Source organism: Protopterus annectens, chromosome 10.part0 (genome assembly GCF_019279795.1).
Source record: "Protopterus annectens isolate FY-2018-M chromosome 10.part0, PAN1.0, whole genome shotgun sequence".
NCBI lineage: Eukaryota > Metazoa > Chordata > Ceratodontiformes > Protopteridae > Protopterus > Protopterus annectens.
This window is the reverse complement of record NC_056744.1, coordinates 545,050,331-545,070,945: the sequence shown is the minus strand read 5'-3', so window position 1 is coordinate 545,070,945 and position 20,615 is coordinate 545,050,331. Positions and strand designations below refer to the sequence as shown.

Genomic DNA, 20,615 nt, shown 5'->3' with positions numbered 1-20,615 from the left:
AAAACTCAGGTTACATTCATACAGAATAGTAATAAAACTCAGGTTACATTCATAGAGAATAGTAATAAAACTCAGGTTACATTCATAGAGAATAGTAATAAAACTCAGGTTACATTCATAGAGAATAGTAATAAAACTCAGGTTACATTCATAGAGAATAGTAATAAAACTCAGGTTACATTCATAGAGAATAGTAATAAAACTCAGGTTACATTCATAGAGAATAGTAATAAAACTCAGGTTACATTCATAGAGAATAGTAATAAAACTCAGGTTACATTCATAGAGAATAGTAATAAAACTCAGGTTACATTCATAGAGAATAGTAATAAAACTCAGGTTACATTCATAGAGAATAGTAATAAAACTCAGGTTACATTCATAGAGAATAGTAATAAAACTCAGGTTACATTCATAGAGAATAGTAATAAAACTCAGGTTACATTCATAGAGAATAGTAATAAAACTCAGGTTACATTCATACAGAATAGTAATAAAACTCAGGTTACATTCATAGAGAATAGTAATAAAACTCAGGTTACATTCATAGAGAATAGTAATAAAACTCAGGTTACATTCATAGAGAATAGTAATAAAACTCAGGTTACATTCATAGAGAATAGTAATAAAACTCAGGTTACATTCATAGAGAATAGTAATAAAACTCAGGTTACATTCATAGAGAATAGTAATAAAACTCAGGTTACATTCATAGAGAATAGTAATAAAACTCAGGTTACATTCATAGAGAATAGTAATAAAACTCAGGTTACATTCATAGAGAATAGTAATAAAACTCAGGTTACATTCATAGAGAATAGTAATAAAACTCAGGTTACATTCATAGAGAATAGTAATAAAACTCAGGTTACATTCATAGAGAATAGTAATAAAACTCAGGTTACATTCATAGAGAATAGTAATAAAACTCAGGTTACATTCATAGAGAATAGTAATAAAACTCAGGTTACATTCATACAGAATAGTAATAAAACTCAGGTTACATTCATAGAGAATAGTAATAAAACTCAGGTTACATTCATAGAGAATAGTAATAAAACTCAGGTTACATTCATACAGAATAGTAATAAAACTCAGGTTACATTCATAGAGAATAGTAATAAAACTCAGGTTACATTCATAGAGAATAGTAATAAAACTCAGGTTACATTCATAGAGAATAGTAATAAAACTCAGGTTACATTCATACAGAATAGTAATAAAACTCAGGTTACATTCATACAGAATAGTAATAAAACTCAGGTTACATTCATAGAGAATAGTAATAAAACTCAGGTTACATTCATAGAGAATAGTAATAAAACTCAGGTTACATTCATACAGAATAGTAATAAAACTCAGGTTACATTCATAGAGAATAGTAATAAAACTCAGGTTACATTCATAGAGAATAGTAATAAAACTCAGGTTACATTCATAGAGAATAGTAATAAAACTCAGGTTACATTCATAGAGAATAGTAATAAAACTCAGGTTACATTCATACAGAATAGTAATAAAACTCAGGTTACATTCATAGAGAATAGTAATAAAACTCAGGTTACATTCATAGAGAATAGTAATAAAACTCAGGTTACATTCATAGAGAATAGTAATAAAACTCAGGTTACATTCATAGAGAATAGTAATAAAACTCAGGTTACATTCATAGAGAATAGTAATAAAACTCAGGTTACATTCATAGAGAATAGTAATAAAACTCAGGTTACATTCATACAGAATAGTAATAAAACTCAGGTTACATTCATAGAGAATAGTAATAAAACTCAGGTTACATTCATAGAGAATAGTAATAAAACTCAGGTTACATTCATAGAGAATAGTAATAAAACTCAGGTTACATTCATACAGAATAGTAATAAAACTCAGGTTACATTCATAGAGAATAGTAATAAAACTCAGGTTACATTCATAGAGAATAGTAATAAAACTCAGGTTACATTCATAGAGAATAGTAATAAAACTCAGGTTACATTCATAGAGAATAGTAATAAAACTCAGGTTACATTCATAGAGAATAGTAATAAAACTCAGGTTACATTCATAGAGAATAGTAATAAAACTCAGGTTACATTCATAGAGAATAGTAATAAAACTCAGGTTACATTCATAGAGAATAGTAATAAAACTCAGGTTACATTCATAGAGAATAGTAATAAAACTCAGGTTACATTCATAGAGAATAGTAATAAAACTCAGGTTACATTCATACAGAATAGTAATAAAACTCAGGTTACATTCATAGAGAATAGTAATAAAACTCAGGTTACATTCATAGAGAATAGTAATAAAACTCAGGTTACATTCATAGAGAATAGTAATAAAACTCAGGTTACATTCATAGAGAATAGTAATAAAACTCAGGTTACATTCATAGAGAATAGTAATAAAACTCAGGTTACATTCATAGAGAATAGTAATAAAACTCAGGTTACATTCATACAGAATAGTAATAAAACTCAGGTTACATTCATAGAGAATAGTAATAAAACTCAGGTTACATTCATAGAGAATAGTAATAAAACTCAGGTTACATTCATAGAGAATAGTAATAAAACTCAGGTTACATTCATACAGAATAGTAATAAAACTCAGGTTACATTCATAGAGAATAGTAATAAAACTCAGGTTACATTCATAGAGAATAGTAATAAAACTCAGGTTACATTCATACAGAATAGTAATAAAACTCAGGTTACATTCATAGAGAATAGTAATAAAACTCAGGTTGCATTCATAGTAATAAAACTCAGGTTACATTCCTAGAGAATAGTAATAAAACTCAGGTTACATTCATACAGAATAGTAATAAAACTCAGGTTACATTCATAGAGAATAGTAATAAAACTCAGGTTACATTCATAGAGAATAGTAATAAAACTCAGGTTACATTCATAGAGAATAGTAATAAAACTCAGGTTACATTCATAGAGAATAGTAATAAAACTCAGGTTACATTCATAGAGAATAGTAATAAAACTCAGGTTACATTCATAGAGAATAGTAATAAAACTCAGGTTACATTCATAGAGAATAGTAATAAAACTCAGGTTACATTCATAGAGAATAGTAATAAAACTCAGGTTACATTCATAGAGAATAGTAATAAAACTCAGGTTACATTCATACAGAATAGTAATAAAACTCAGGTTACATTCATAGAGAATAGTAATAAAACTCAGGTTACATTCATAGAGAATAGTAATAAAACTCAGGTTACATTCATAGAGAATAGTAATAAAACTCAGGTTACATTCATAGAGAATAGTAATAAAACTCAGGTTACATTCATAGAGAATAGTAATAAAACTCAGGTTACATTCATACAGAATAGTAATAAAACTCAGGTTACATTCATAGAGAATAGTAATAAAACTCAGGTTACATTCATAGAGAATAGTAATAAAACTCAGGTTACATTCATAGAGAATAGTAATAAAACTCAGGTTACATTCATAGAGAATAGTAATAAAACTCAGGTTACATTCATAGAGAATAGTAATAAAACTCAGGTTACATTCATAGAGAATAGTAATAAAACTCAGGTTACATTCATAGAGAATAGTAATAAAACTCAGGTTACATTCATAGAGAATAGTAATAAAACTCAGGTTACATTCATAGAGAATAGTAATAAAACTCAGGTTACATTCATAGAGAATAGTAATAAAACTCAGGTTACATTCATAGAGAATAGTAATAAAACTCAGGTTACATTCATAGAGAATAGTAATAAAACTCAGGTTACATTCATAGAGAATAGTAATAAAACTCAGGTTACATTCATACAGAATAGTAATAAAACTCAGGTTACATTCATAGAGAATAGTAATAAAACTCAGGTTACATTCATAGAGAATAGTAATAAAACTCAGGTTACATTCATAGAGAATAGTAATAAAACTCAGGTTACATTCATACAGAATAGTAATAAAACTCAGGTTACATTCATAGAGAATAGTAATAAAACTCAGGTTACATTCATAGAGAATAGTAATAAAACTCAGGTTACATTCATAGAGAATAGTAATAAAACTCAGGTTACATTCATAGAGAATAGTAATAAAACTCAGGTTACATTCATAGAGAATAGTAATAAAACTCAGGTTACATTCATAGAGAATAGTAATAAAACTCAGGTTACATTCATAGAGAATAGTAATAAAACTCAGGTTACATTCATACAGAATAGTAATAAAACTCAGGTTACATTCATAGAGAATAGTAATAAAACTCAGGTTACATTCATAGAGAATAGTAATAAAACTCAGGTTACATTCATACAGAATAGTAATAAAACTCAGGTTACATTCATACAGAATAGTAATAAAACTCAGGTTACATTCATAGAGAATAGTAATAAAACTCAGGTTACATTCATAGAGAATAGTAATAAAACTCAGGTTACATTCATAGAGAATAGTAATAAAACTCAGGTTACATTCATAGAGAATAGTAATAAAACTCAGGTTACATTCATAGAGAATAGTAATAAAACTCAGGTTACATTCATAGAGAATAGTAATAAAACTCAGGTTACATTCATACAGAATAGTAATAAAACTCAGGTTACATTCATAGAGAATAGTAATAAAACTCAGGTTACATTCATAGAGAATAGTAATAAAACTCAGGTTACATTCATAGAGAATAGTAATAAAACTCAGGTTACATTCATACAGAATAGTAATAAAACTCAGGTTACATTCATAGAGAATAGTAATAAAACTCAGGTTACATTCATAGAGAATAGTAATAAAACTCAGGTTACATTCATAGAGAATAGTAATAAAACTCAGGTTACATTCATAGAGAATAGTAATAAAACTCAGGTTACATTCATAGAGAATAGTAATAAAACTCAGGTTACATTCATACAGAATAGTAATAAAACTCAGGTTACATTCATACAGAATAGTAATAAAACTCAGGTTACATTCATAGAGAATAGTAATAAAACTCAGGTTACATTCATAGAGAATAGTAATAAAACTCAGGTTACATTCATAGAGAATAGTAATAAAACTCAGGTTACATTCATAGAGAATAGTAATAAAACTCAGGTTACATTCATAGAGAATAGTAATAAAACTCAGGTTACATTCATAGAGAATAGTAATAAAACTCAGGTTACATTCATAGAGAATAGTAATAAAACTCAGGTTACATTCATAGAGAATAGTAATAAAACTCAGGTTACATTCATAGAGAATAGTAATAAAACTCAGGTTACATTCATAGAGAATAGTAATAAAACTCAGGTTACATTCATAGAGAATAGTAATAAAACTCAGGTTACATTCATAGAGAATAGTAATAAAACTCAGGTTACATTCATAGAGAATAGTAATAAAACTCAGGTTACATTCATAGAGAATAGTAATAAAACTCAGGTTACATTCATACAGAATAGTAATAAAACTCAGGTTACATTCATAGAGAATAGTAATAAAACTCAGGTTACATTAATTGAGAATAGTAATAAAACTCAGGTTACATTCATAGAGAATAGTAATAAAACTCAGGTTACATTCATAGAGAATAGTAATAAAACTCAGGTTACATTCATAGAGAATAGTAATAAAACTCAGGTTACATTCATAGAGAATAGTAATAAAACTCAGGTTACATTCATAGAGAATAGTAATAAAACTCAGGTTACATTCATAGAGAATAGTAATAAAACTCAGGTTACATTCATAGAGAATAGTAATAAAACTCAGGTTACATTCATAGAGAATAGTAATAAAACTCAGGTTACATTCATAGAGAATAGTAATAAAACTCAGGTTACATTCATAGAGAATAGTAATAAAACTCAGGTTACATTCATAGAGAATAGTAATAAAACTCAGGTTACATTCATAGAGAATAGTAATAAAACTCAGGTTACATTCATACAGAATAGTAATAAAACTCAGGTTACATTCATAGAGAATAGTAATAAAACTCAGGTTACATTCATAGAGAATAGTAATAAAACTCAGGTTACATTCATACAGAATAGTAATAAAACTCAGGTTACATTCATAGAGAATAGTAATAAAACTCAGGTTACATTCATAGAGAATAGTAATAAAACTCAGGTTACATTCATAGAGAATAGTAATAAAACTCAGGTTACATTCATACAGAATAGTAATAAAACTCAGGTTACATTCATACAGAATAGTAATAAAACTCAGGTTACATTCATAGAGAATAGTAATAAAACTCAGGTTACATTCATAGAGAATAGTAATAAAACTCAGGTTACATTCATACAGAATAGTAATAAAACTCAGGTTACATTCATAGAGAATAGTAATAAAACTCAGGTTACATTCATAGAGAATAGTAATAAAACTCAGGTTACATTCATAGAGAATAGTAATAAAACTCAGGTTACATTCATAGAGAATAGTAATAAAACTCAGGTTACATTCATACAGAATAGTAATAAAACTCAGGTTACATTCATAGAGAATAGTAATAAAACTCAGGTTACATTCATAGAGAATAGTAATAAAACTCAGGTTACATTCATAGAGAATAGTAATAAAACTCAGGTTACATTCATAGAGAATAGTAATAAAACTCAGGTTACATTCATAGAGAATAGTAATAAAACTCAGGTTACATTCATAGAGAATAGTAATAAAACTCAGGTTACATTCATACAGAATAGTAATAAAACTCAGGTTACATTCATAGAGAATAGTAATAAAACTCAGGTTACATTCATAGAGAATAGTAATAAAACTCAGGTTACATTCATAGAGAATAGTAATAAAACTCAGGTTACATTCATACAGAATAGTAATAAAACTCAGGTTACATTCATAGAGAATAGTAATAAAACTCAGGTTACATTCATACAGAATAGTAATAAAACTCAGGTTACATTCATAGAGAATAGTAATAAAACTCAGGTTACATTCATAGAGAATAGTAATAAAACTCAGGTTACATTCATACAGAATAGTAATAAAACTCAGGTTACATTCATAGAGAATAGTAATAAAACTCAGGTTACATTCATAGAGAATAGTAATAAAACTCAGGTTACATTCATAGAGAATAGTAATAAAACTCAGGTTACATTCATACAGAATAGTAATAAAACTCAGGTTACATTCATAGAGAATAGTAATAAAACTCAGGTTACATTCATAGAGAATAGTAATAAAACTCAGGTTACATTCATAGAGAATAGTAATAAAACTCAGGTTACATTCATACAGAATAGTAATAAAACTCAGGTTACATTCATAGAGAATAGTAATAAAACTCAGGTTACATTCATAGAGAATAGTAATAAAACTCAGGTTACATTCATAGAGAATAGTAATAAAACTCAGGTTACATTCATACAGAATAGTAATAAAACTCAGGTTACATTCATAGAGAATAGTAATAAAACTCAGGTTACATTCATAGAGAATAGTAATAAAACTCAGGTTACATTCATACAGAAAAGTAATAAAACTCAGGTTACATTCATAGAGAATAGTAATAAAACTCAGGTTACATTCATACAGAATAGTAATAAAACTCAGGTTACATTCATACAGAATAGTAATAAAACTCAGGTTACATTCATAGAGAATAGTAATAAAACTCAGGTTACATTCATACAGAATAGTAATAAAACTCAGGTTACATTCATAGAGAATAGTAATAAAACTCAGGTTACATTCATACAGAATAGTAATAAAACTCAGGTTACATTCATAGAGAATAGTAATAAAACTCAGGTTACATTCATAGAGAATAGTAATAAAACTCAGGTTACATTCATAGAGAATAGTAATAAAACTCAGGTTACATTCATACAGAATAGTAATAAAACTCAGGTTACATTCATAGAGAATAGTAATAAAACTCAGGTTACATTCATACAGAATAGTAATAAAACTCAGGTTACATTCATAGAGAATAGTAATAAAACTCAGGTTACATTCATAGAGAATAGTAATAAAACTCAGGTTACATTCATAGAGAATAGTAATAAAACTCAGGTTACATTCATAGAGAATAGTAATAAAACTCAGGTTACATTCATAGAGAATAGTAATAAAACTCAGGTTACATTCATAGAGAATAGTAATAAAACTCAGGTTACATTCATAGAGAATAGTAATAAAACTCAGGTTACATTCATAGAGAATAGTAATAAAACTCAGGTTACATTCATACAGAATAGTAATAAAACTCAGGTTACATTCATAGAGAATAGTAATAAAACTCAGGTTACATTCATAGAGAATAGTAATAAAACTCAGGTTACATTCATACAGAATAGTAATAAAACTCAGGTTACATTCATAGAGAATAGTAATAAAACTCAGGTTACATTCATAGAGAATAGTAATAAAACTCAGGTTACATTCATAGAGAATAGTAATAAAACTCAGGTTACATTCATACAGAATAGTAATAAAACTCAGGTTACATTCATAGAGAATAGTAATAAAACTCAGGTTACATTCATAGAGAATAGTAATAAAACTCAGGTTACATTCATAGAGAATAGTAATAAAACTCAGGTTACATTCATAGAGAATAGCAATAAAACTCAGGTTACATTCATAGAGAATAGTAATAAAACTCAGGTTACATTCATACAGAATAGTAATAAAACTCAGGTTACATTCATAGAGAATAGTAATAAAACTCAGGTTACATTCATTGAGAATAGTAATAAAACTCAGGTTACATTCATAGAGAATAGTAATAAAACTCAGGTTACATTCATAGAGAATAGTAATAAAACTCAGGTTACATTCATAGAGAATAGTAATAAAACTCAGGTTACATTCATAGAGAATAGTAATAAAACTCAGGTTACATTCATAGAGAATAGTAATAAAACTCAGGTTACATTCATAGAGAATAGTAATAAAACTCAGGTTACATTCATAGAGAATAGTAATAAAACTCAGGTTACATTCATAGAGAATAGTAATAAAACTCAGGTTACATTCATAGAGAATAGTAATAAAACTCAGGTTACATTCATAGAGAATAGTAATAAAACTCAGGTTACATTCATAGAGAATAGTAATAAAACTCAGGTTACATTCATACAGAATAGTAATAAAACTCAGGTTACATTCATAGAGAATAGTAATAAAACTCAGGTTACATTCATACAGAATAGTAATAAAACTCAGGTTACATTCATAGAGAATAGTAATAAAACTCAGGTTACATTCATAGAGAATAGTAATAAAACTCAGGTTACATTCATAGAGAATAGTAATAAAACTCAGGTTACATTCATAGAGAATAGTAATAAAACTCAGGTTACATTCATAGAGAATAGTAATAAAACTCAGGTTACATTCATAGAGAATAGTAATAAAACTCAGGTTACATTCATAGAGAATAGTAATAAAACTCAGGTTACATTCATACAGAATAGTAATAAAACTCAGGTTACATTCATAGAGAATAGTAATAAAACTCAGGTTACATTCATAGAGAATAGTAATAAAACTCAGGTTACATTCATACAGAATAGTAATAAAACTCAGGTTACATTCATAGAGAATAGTAATAAAACTCAGGTTACATTCATAGAGAATAGTAATAAAACTCAGGTTACATTCATAGAGAATAGTAATAAAACTCAGGTTACATTCATACAGAATAGTAATAAAACTCAGGTTACATTCATAGAGAATAGTAATAAAACTCAGGTTACATTCATAGAGAATAGTAATAAAACTCAGGTTACATTCATAGAGAATAGTAATAAAACTCAGGTTACATTCATAGAGAATAGTAATAAAACTCAGGTTACATTCATAGAGAATAGTAATAAAACTCAGGTTACATTCATACAGAATAGTAATAAAACTCAGGTTACATTCATAGAGAATAGTAATAAAACTCAGGTTACATTCATAGAGAATAGTAATAAAACTCAGGTTACATTCATAGAGAATAGTAATAAAACTCAGGTTACATTCATAGAGAATAGTAATAAAACTCAGGTTACATTCATAGAGAATAGTAATAAAACTCAGGTTACATTCATAGAGAATAGAAATAAAACTCAGGTTACATTCATAGAGAATAGTAATAAAACTCAGGTTACATTCATAGAGAATAGTAATAAAACTCAGGTTACATTCATAGAGAATAGTAATAAAACTCAGGTTACATTCATAGAGAATAGTAATAAAACTCAGGTTACATTCATAGAGAATAGTAATAAAACTCAGGTTACATTCATAGAGAATAGTAATAAAACTCAGGTTACATTCATAGAGAATAGTAATAAAACTCAGGTTACATTCATAGAGAATAGTAATAAAACTCAGGTTACATTCATACAGAATAGTAATAAAACTCAGGTTACATTCATAGAGAATAGTAATAAAACTCAGGTTACATTCATAGAGAATAGTAATAAAACTCAGGTTACATTCATACAGAATAGTAATAAAACTCAGGTTACATTCATAGAGAATAGTAATAAAACTCAGGTTACATTCATAGAGAATAGTAATAAAACTCAGGTTACATTCATACAGAATAGTAATAAAACTCAGGTTACATTCATACAGAATAGTAATAAAACTCAGGTTACATTCATAGAGAATAGTAATAAAACTCAGGTTACATTCATAGAGAATAGTAATAAAACTCAGGTTACATTCATACAGAATAGTAATAAAACTCAGGTTACATTCATAGAGAATAGTAATAAAACTCAGGTTACATTCATAGAGAATAGTAATAAAACTCAGGTTACATTCATAGAGAATAGTAATAAAACTCAGGTTACATTCATAGAGAATAGTAATAAAACTCAGGTTACATTCATACAGAATAGTAATAAAACTCAGGTTACATTCATAGAGAATAGTAATAAAACTCAGGTTACATTCATAGAGAATAGTAATAAAACTCAGGTTACATTCATAGAGAATAGTAATAAAACTCAGGTTACATTCATAGAGAATAGTAATAAAACTCAGGTTACATTCATAGAGAATAGTAATAAAACTCAGGTTACATTCATAGAGAATAGTAATAAAACTCAGGTTACATTCATACAGAATAGTAATAAAACTCAGGTTACATTCATAGAGAATAGTAATAAAACTCAGGTTACATTCATAGAGAATAGTAATAAAACTCAGGTTACATTCATAGAGAATAGTAATAAAACTCAGGTTACATTCATAGAGAATAGTAATAAAACTCAGGTTACATTCATAGAGAATAGTAATAAAACTCAGGTTACATTCATAGAGAATAGTAATAAAACTCAGGTTACATTCATAGAGAATAGTAATAAAACTCAGGTTACATTCATAGAGAATAGTAATAAAACTCAGGTTACATTCATAGAGAATAGTAATAAAACTCAGGTTACATTCATACAGAATAGTAATAAAACTCAGGTTACATTCATAGAGAATAGTAATAAAACTCAGGTTACATTCATAGAGAATAGTAATAAAACTCAGGTTACATTCATAGAGAATAGTAATAAAACTCAGGTTACATTCATACAGAATAGTAATAAAACTCAGGTTACATTCATAGAGAATAGTAATAAAACTCAGGTTACATTCATACAGAATAGTAATAAAACTCAGGTTACATTCATAGAGAATAGTAATAAAACTCAGGTTACATTCATAGAGAATAGTAATAAAACTCAGGTTACATTCATACAGAATAGTAATAAAACTCAGGTTACATTCATAGAGAATAGTAATAAAACTCAGGTTACATTCATAGAGAATAGTAATAAAACTCAGGTTACATTCATAGAGAATAGTAATAAAACTCAGGTTACATTCATACAGAATAGTAATAAAACTCAGGTTACATTCATAGAGAATAGTAATAAAACTCAGGTTACATTCATAGAGAATAGTAATAAAACTCAGGTTACATTCATAGAGAATAGTAATAAAACTCAGGTTACATTCATACAGAATAGTAATAAAACTCAGGTTACATTCATAGAGAATAGTAATAAAACTCAGGTTACATTCATAGAGAATAGTAATAAAACTCAGGTTACATTCATAGAGAATAGTAATAAAACTCAGGTTACATTCATACAGAATAGTAATAAAACTCAGGTTACATTCATAGAGAATAGTAATAAAACTCAGGTTACATTCATACAGAATAGTAATAAAACTCAGGTTACATTCATAGAGAATAGTAATAAAACTCAGGTTACATTACAGAATAGTAATAAAACTCAGGTTACATTCATACAGAATAGTAATAAAACTCAGGTTACATTCATAGAGAATAGTAATAAAACTCAGGTTACATTCATACAGAATAGTAATAAAACTCAGGTTACATTCATACAGAATAGTAATAAAACTCAGGTTACATTCATACAGAATAGTAATAATACTCAGGTTACATTCATAGAGAATAGTAATAAAACTCAGGTTACATTCATAGAGAATAGTAATAAAACTCAGGTTACATTCATAGAGAATAGTAATAAAACTCAGGTTACATTCATACAGAATAGTAATAAAACTCAGGTTACATTCATAGAGAATAGTAATAAAACTCAGGTTACATTCATACAGAATAGTAATAAAACTCAGGTTACATTCATAGAGAATAGTAATAAAACTCAGGTTACATTCATAGAGAATAGTAATAAAACTCAGGTTACATTCATAGAGAATAGTAATAAAACTCAGGTTACATTCATAGAGAATAGTAATAAAACTCAGGTTACATTCATAGAGAATAGTAATAAAACTCAGGTTACATTCATAGAGAATAGTAATAAAACTCAGGTTACATTCATAGAGAATAGTAATAAAACTCAGGTTACATTCATAGAGAATAGTAATAAAACTCAGGTTACATTCATACAGAATAGTAATAAAACTCAGGTTACATTCATAGAGAATAGTAATAAAACTCAGGTTACATTCATAGAGAATAGTAATAAAACTCAGGTTACATTCATACAGAATAGTAATAAAACTCAGGTTACATTCATAGAGAATAGTAATAAAACTCAGGTTACATTCATAGAGAATAGTAATAAAACTCAGGTTACATTCATAGAGAATAGTAATAAAACTCAGGTTACATTCATACAGAATAGTAATAAAACTCAGGTTACATTCATAGAGAATAGTAATAAAACTCAGGTTACATTCATAGAGAATAGTAATAAAACTCAGGTTACATTCATAGAGAATAGTAATAAAACTCAGGTTACATTCATAGAGAATAGTAATAAAACTCAGGTTACATTCATAGAGAATAGTAATAAAACTCAGGTTACATTCATACAGAATAGTAATAAAACTCAGGTTACATTCATAGAGAATAGTAATAAAACTCAGGTTACATTCATAGAGAATAGTAATAAAACTCAGGTTACATTCATAGAGAATAGTAATAAAACTCAGGTTACATTCATAGAGAATAGTAATAAAACTCAGGTTACATTCATAGAGAATAGTAATAAAACTCAGGTTACATTCATAGAGAATAGTAATAAAACTCAGGTTACATTCATAGAGAATAGTAATAAAACTCAGGTTACATTCATAGAGAATAGTAATAAAACTCAGGTTACATTCATAGAGAATAGTAATAAAACTCAGGTTACGTTCATAGAGAATAGTAATAAAACTCAGGTTACATTCATAGAGAATAGTAATAAAACTCAGGTTACATTCATAGAGAATAGTAATAAAACTCAGGTTACATTCATAGAGAATAGTAATAAAACTCAGGTTACATTCATACAGAATAGTAATAAAACTCAGGTTACATTCATAGAGAATAGTAATAAAACTCAGGTTACATTCATACAGAATAGTAATAAAACTCAGGTTACATTCATAGAGAATAGTAATAAAACTCAGGTTACATTCATAGAGAATAGTAATAAAACTCAGGTTACATTCATAGAGAATAGTAATAAAACTCAGGTTACATTCATAGAGAATAGTAATAAAACTCAGGTTACATTCATAGAGAATAGTAATAAAACTCAGGTTACATTCATAGAGAATAGTAATAAAACTCAGGTTACATTCATAGAGAATAGTAATAAAACTCAGGTTACATTCATACAGAATAGTAATAAAACTCAGGTTACATTCATAGAGAATAGTAATAAAACTCAGGTTACATTCATAGAGAATAGTAATAAAACTCAGGTTACATTCATACAGAATAGTAATAAAACTCAGGTTACATTCATAGAGAATAGTAATAAAACTCAGGTTACATTCATAGAGAATAGTAATAAAACTCAGGTTACATTCATAGAGAATAGTAATAAAACTCAGGTTACATTCATACAGAATAGTAATAAAACTCAGGTTACATTCATAGAGAATAGTAATAAAACTCAGGTTACATTCATAGAGAATAGTAATAAAACTCAGGTTACATTCATAGAGAATAGTAATAAAACTCAGGTTACATTCATAGAGAATAGTAATAAAACTCAGGTTACATTCATAGAGAATAGTAATAAAACTCAGGTTACATTCATACAGAATAGTAATAAAACTCAGGTTACATTCATAGAGAATAGTAATAAAACTCAGGTTACATTCATAGAGAATAGTAATAAAACTCAGGTTACATTCATAGAGAATAGTAGAAAAACTCAGGTTACATTCATAGGGAATAGTAATAAAACTCAGGTTACATTCATAGAGAATAGTAATAAAACTCAGGTTACATTCATAGAGAATAGTAATAAAACTCAGGTTACATTCATAGAGAATAGTAATAAAACTCAGGTTACATTCATAGAGAATAGTAATAAAACTCAGGTTACATTCATAGAGAATAGTAATAAAACTCAGGTTACATTCATAGAGAATAGTAATAAAACTCAGGTTACATTCATAGAGAATAGTAATAAAACTCAGGTTACATTCATACAGAATAGTAATAAAACTCAGGTTACATTCATAGAGAATAGTAATAAAACTCAGGTTACATTCATAGAGAATAGTAATAAAACTCAGGTTACATTCATACAGAATAGTAATAAAACTCAGGTTACATTCATAGAGAATAGTAATAAAACTCAGGTTACATTCATAGAGAATAGTAATAAAACTCAGGTTACATTCATACAGAATAGTAATAAAACTCAGGTTACATTCATACAGAATAGTAATAAAACTCAGGTTACATTCATAGAGAATAGTAATAAAACTCAGGTTACATTCATAGAGAATAGTAATAAAACTCAGGTTACATTCATACAGAATAGTAATAAAACTCAGGTTACATTCATAGAGAATAGTAATAAAACTCAGGTTACATTCATAGAGAATAGTAATAAAACTCAGGTTACATTCATAGAGAATAGTAATAAAACTCAGGTTACATTCATAGAGAATAGTAATAAAACTCAGGTTACATTCATACAGAATAGTAATAAAACTCAGGTTACATTCATAGAGAATAGTAATAAAACTCAGGTTACATTCATAGAGAATAGTAATAAAACTCAGGTTACATTCATAGAGAATAGTAATAAAACTCAGGTTACATTCATAGAGAATAGTAATAAAACTCAGGTTACATTCATAGAGAATAGTAATAAAACTCAGGTTACATTCATAGAGAATAGTAATAAAACTCAGGTTACATTCATACAGAATAGTAATAAAACTCAGGTTACATTCATAGACAATAGTAATAAAACTCAGGTTACATTCATAGACAATAGTAATAAAACTCAGGTTACATTCATAGACAATAGTAATAAAACTCAGGTTACATTCATAGAGGTAAGGTGTGTAGGGGGTAAAGTTTGCATTGCTTTAAAGGGTGTATTAGGGAGGAGGGGAACTAGGTATGGTCGTGGCAGGGGCAAGTTCTAGAGTTCAGTAGATAGGTTTTTAGTTAATTTTTGAAATGAGAGGTATGAGAGATGGAGCGTATGCTGAAGGGAAGTTTGTTCCAAGCATGGGCAAAAGAGCGTTTGTAGAGTAGTTTGCCTACAGACATTTTTGGTTGGTAGATATCAAGTAGCTGTTGATTTGAAGTACGAAGGGACCGGGGTGGAGTGTACAGAGAGATAAGGGAAGAAAGAGACGGACAGAGTGAAGGTTTATAGAGTATCAAGTAAAGCATGTGAAATCGATAGAGTAGAAATAGTTGTGGAAGTTCAAGCCAGTGTAGGGAGTCTAATGCAGTGCAGTGATGTGAGTTAGTGATGAATCTGGCAATTTTATGCTAGGTTTGTTGGAGTTTATTCATAGTGGTGGTCTGTATGTTGGTTAGGACTGGAGCTGCATGGAGGAGGGTGGGGAGGAGGAGTGATTTTCTCAGGCTGAGTCTGGTGTCAGGGGTGAGATATTTTTTGTTGCGATATAGTAGCCCTAATTTTTGGTGGGTTTTCTTTATAGATTGAAGTATGTGAAGGTTAAATTTTAGTTCATCGTCAATGATGACTCCTAGTAGTTTGGTGTGATTATCTAGTAGGATTGTAGTGTTGTTGAGAGATGTTATGACAAAGGAGGATTTGTGGTGAGAGAGAGAGAGACAGAGAGCAGGGAAGAAAAAGTAAGAGTTTCGCTTTTTGGGGTTAAGAATGAGTAGGTTGTCTGAAAGCCATTGTTCAGTGGTTAGTAGAGTTTGTTGGGTTTGGGTGTGTAAATCTTGGATGTTGTTAGAAATAGATATTAGTGTGGAAATCTGAGCAAAGCCAAAAATAACAGGGGGGGGGGCAAAGGCCCAAAATGAAAGTTTTTTAAATGTTACTGTTATAAATTTAGAAAGCTGATAAAACAAATAAAGCATTTTGTGAAGGATATTATGTCTGAAACTTAAATGTCTGGTGGTATTTATGACCTCAGTCTTGAATTAATTGCCATAGAACCACAGATTTTATGAAAAATGGACTAAAAGCATGAGGCAAAAATCTGGGCATTCTACAAACATCTAGGCAGTTGAGAGATATGCTGACAAGACAGCTGCCTGTCTAATTAAGGTTCTTGAAGCCTCCCTAGAGGTTATTTCTAGTGAACCATGTGTTTATCAGTCATTGTTTACGTGACAGAATACCTCCTGGAAATGTATCTGTTTGCTTTCCAGGTAAAGACAGGAGGCCCATGTAAGTCAAAACCTGGATCAAAAGAAAGACAATGCATGTATTTAGTGATATAATTAAAATAAAGCTTATCTGAAAAAAATGGTTGTCATGGAGATAAATTCAATTTAGTAGCAATGGGTATGTAACTTTTGACATGTTGTCGAGTGATGTAGTGGTTCCTCAGAGAAAAAAATTGCCTACAAATTTGCCAATGGGATGCCTCCTGATGGCTGGTTATGTTATCTTATATACAGCTTAAAACACTGTCTAAGATCTAGACATTTTTAAGAAGTCAGATGTAAATGCTGTATCTTTATTAAAAAATATGACGTTTTTCCTAAGAACAACTATTCAGTTGTAGAATGCATAGCTGGTATTATACTGTAAATGTTCCTTATAATGAAACATCTTTTTTAACTGTGAATGTTTCAGAGTCAAAGGGATGAGTTGGCACGTTTGGAGTCGATTAATAATGGAAAGCCCTTCTATGAAGCACAGATGGATATTGATATATCATGTGAATGCATTGAATATTACGCTGGTATGGCTCCTACACTGGCAGGTAAGCACCTGCTGTAAATTAGCTTGAAAATAATTTTTAAAGTGGACCAAAGTGGCTATGGCAGTCAGGTTTAATAACTAGAAAACAGCTTTGCATGTGCCATTATCATAAGCTATAGCCCACTGTGATAGCATCTAACTACAGGAATGTTTTAGTAATATTTGACTGAGTTGTCAGGCATATGGATACAACCCTCATCAGGCTGGATAAGAATAGGGTGACAGTTATCTGTCTTTTTGAGTCAGGATCTGAAATGTAACAAGGGCTCTTGCAGCCCATCATCCTGACAAATACAGTTATGGCCTGATAGTGGCCCTTGTTGGGATGATTGACCTTAGGTACTATACCCAGAGGGACATGCAGAAGGATATTGCTTTGCATGTATCTGAGGCAGGAAAGACACCTCTCTTGACAGGTATTTTATCACACAAAATGATGCTGTGATTCAAAGACAGAATAATTGACTTTGATAATTGGCTGCATATCTGGTGTTATTCTAGGAGGATCCAGTTTGGACTGAGCTGGCTGACTATCCTTCCTGCTTTGTCAAGGATGATTTGCACCCCTCTTACCAAGGCTTTCACATTTTGGCTAAAGCCGTTGATGTCCCATAGTGCCCTTTTTAGGAAGAGTCCATCTGATAGATATTCCATCCTAGTAAATTCTAATTTGGAACACATTAATGTGGCCCTACTCAAAGTCAGGAATTTTACCAAAAAATGCTGAGACTGTCCTACAACTTGAATACAATCATATTTGTGTGTAGTTACACAGACATGGTTTCAGAGCCATGAAAACACCACCCCCTTATCTGGGTATAGTACTTATCGCATCTTCAAACCTACTGGCAATTGTGGAAGGGGTTTCAGCATTTGTCAAGCATATCAGCACCTTATGACAGATTATTTGAACTTCTAGATGTCCAGATCACCATAAACAAGACTAATTACCATGTCATAGCTATAGAACATGCTCCATGTCCCTTCCTAAGAACAATTGCAATCTTAACACATTAGCTGAAATCTCTGTTAAACCTGACAGCTTTCCACTGGGGGGGTTTCAACTATCCATCATTAAACTGCCAATGGTCAGCATGCTGAATACTTTCTTAACATTATAAATGCTAACTCTTTTGCAAATAGTTAACCATCCTACTAGGGGCCCCAGTATCCTTGATCTAGTCCTCAGAAATATGGCCACTTCTTGTATATCTCCATATTTATTGCACTGCCTTCTTCAATCAGACCATAAAAGTAGTGGTACTTCCCCAGTAAATATCTCTGTGTTTAGGGACTTCTCAAAAGCAAACCTTCTTTAGTTACTTGATAACCTCAACAAACTCCATTGTAATCCTTCTGCAATGGATCCTAGTGTAAAGCTGCTGCATATGCCTCTGACTTCCACTCCCACTTATACAGTTGTACTGATAAGGCTGTTCCTATCCACACCAAATATGTGAAATTTAAATAAACTCTTCAGGTGGAATACTGTATAAATTATATAAGAAGAGAAGGAAAGTGAGTACTGCTTACAAGTGGTCTCATTCTACATAAATTAATAGCACACTTATGCAAACTAGTGAAGAGCTTAAGATAACCATTAGAAGCTCAAAGCAGAGTATGGACTTAAAATAGTCATTAAAGCCAAAATATAATAGACATAAATGGCCACTAAAGCCAAAAGATAACTATAAATCTTTCTTTAACTATGTCAGGAAATTAAAAACTAATACTCTACAATGTTCGGAGCTCTCCACAATAATACTAGCCCTAAGGAAGTTGCTAGCACACTGAGTGCAAACGCTGACACACTTACTGCAAATTTTACTCCCCTCTGCAGTTATAGACACCCCACATATCCCAGACTCCCAAAAAACATGTGACTAGTATGGAACATGTTGTCACAGCCCTCTGTAAAGCTAAGAACACCTCATCTGTAAGTACTGAGAATGTACCAGGTTGCTTGATTATCAGTGTCAAATATGGCCTAGCTGAACTACTTAGCCTCCTTCATTTAAGTCTCTCCACTGATTGTATTCCCAAAGCCTGGAAAGCAGCCAATGTAATGCTGTTACACAGGGGTGGCCCAACCACATACCCTTGTAACTACAGACCAATTAGTCTCACTAGCTTCATATGTAAAATTGAGGAATGCATTATCTCAGACCTCATTAATCTGTACATTGAAAATTGCATAACCCTAACACTCATCAATTCAGCTTTGTCAAAGGCAGGTCTTGCCATTCTTGCTCAGTTAATTACTTTGAAAATATCACTCAAGCAGTGGATAGCAGTTACACAGTATATACATCATATCATACACACACACACACACACACATATATATATATATATATATATATATATATATATATATATGTATGTATATAAATCTTGAAAAAGACGGAGAATGATTCAAAGAACAGTGCAATGCACGCTCCATTCATTATCTGTGAGTTTTGCTTCTATGTTTGTGTCAGCCTCACTGCATATTTGTTCCTTAACAAAAGATACACCACACAGGAGCCATGCAGAATGATATAGGAGCCAAAGCTGGAAATGATAGAGAACTAAGGAATGCTTTCTATCTTCCCCACTTCCACAAAGTGCCAACATCACTACTGCTACAGCCCAGCCTAGCTGGTCACCAGTCTTTATTTTTTAACAGCTGACCCTCCTGAAGTTAATATGAGCTTATATGATCTTACACAAATACTTCTAATGAATGTCTGCTCAGTATTGTTATGAACAATGTGTGTGTGTGTGTTTTAATGACCGTACTTTATGAATGACAGAATTTTATGAATGTAAGTGTTAACTGAATATGTGCTTGGGGAGGAGTACAGAAGTTTTATCGCAAAAAGAAGTTGTAAAAAACAATAAGTGAAGCCACTTCTGTCTTTATTACAGGCATTTGATTATGCGGTATAAATTGTTTCACCACAATTTTTAATTAAAG

General features: G+C 29.8%; 1 protein-coding gene across 1 annotated transcript in view; it reads left to right on the top strand.

Annotated features, from left to right (window-relative positions):
- LOC122813217 (4-trimethylaminobutyraldehyde dehydrogenase-like) overlaps positions 1-20,615 on the top strand; it is a 325,358-nt gene that overhangs the window by 141,155 nt on the left and 163,588 nt on the right. The window contains exon 4 of the mRNA XM_044085402.1: positions 17,528-17,657. Coding sequence (XP_043941337.1) covers positions 17,528-17,657 — 130 coding nt within the window. The remainder of the gene's footprint in view (positions 1-17,527; positions 17,658-20,615) is intronic.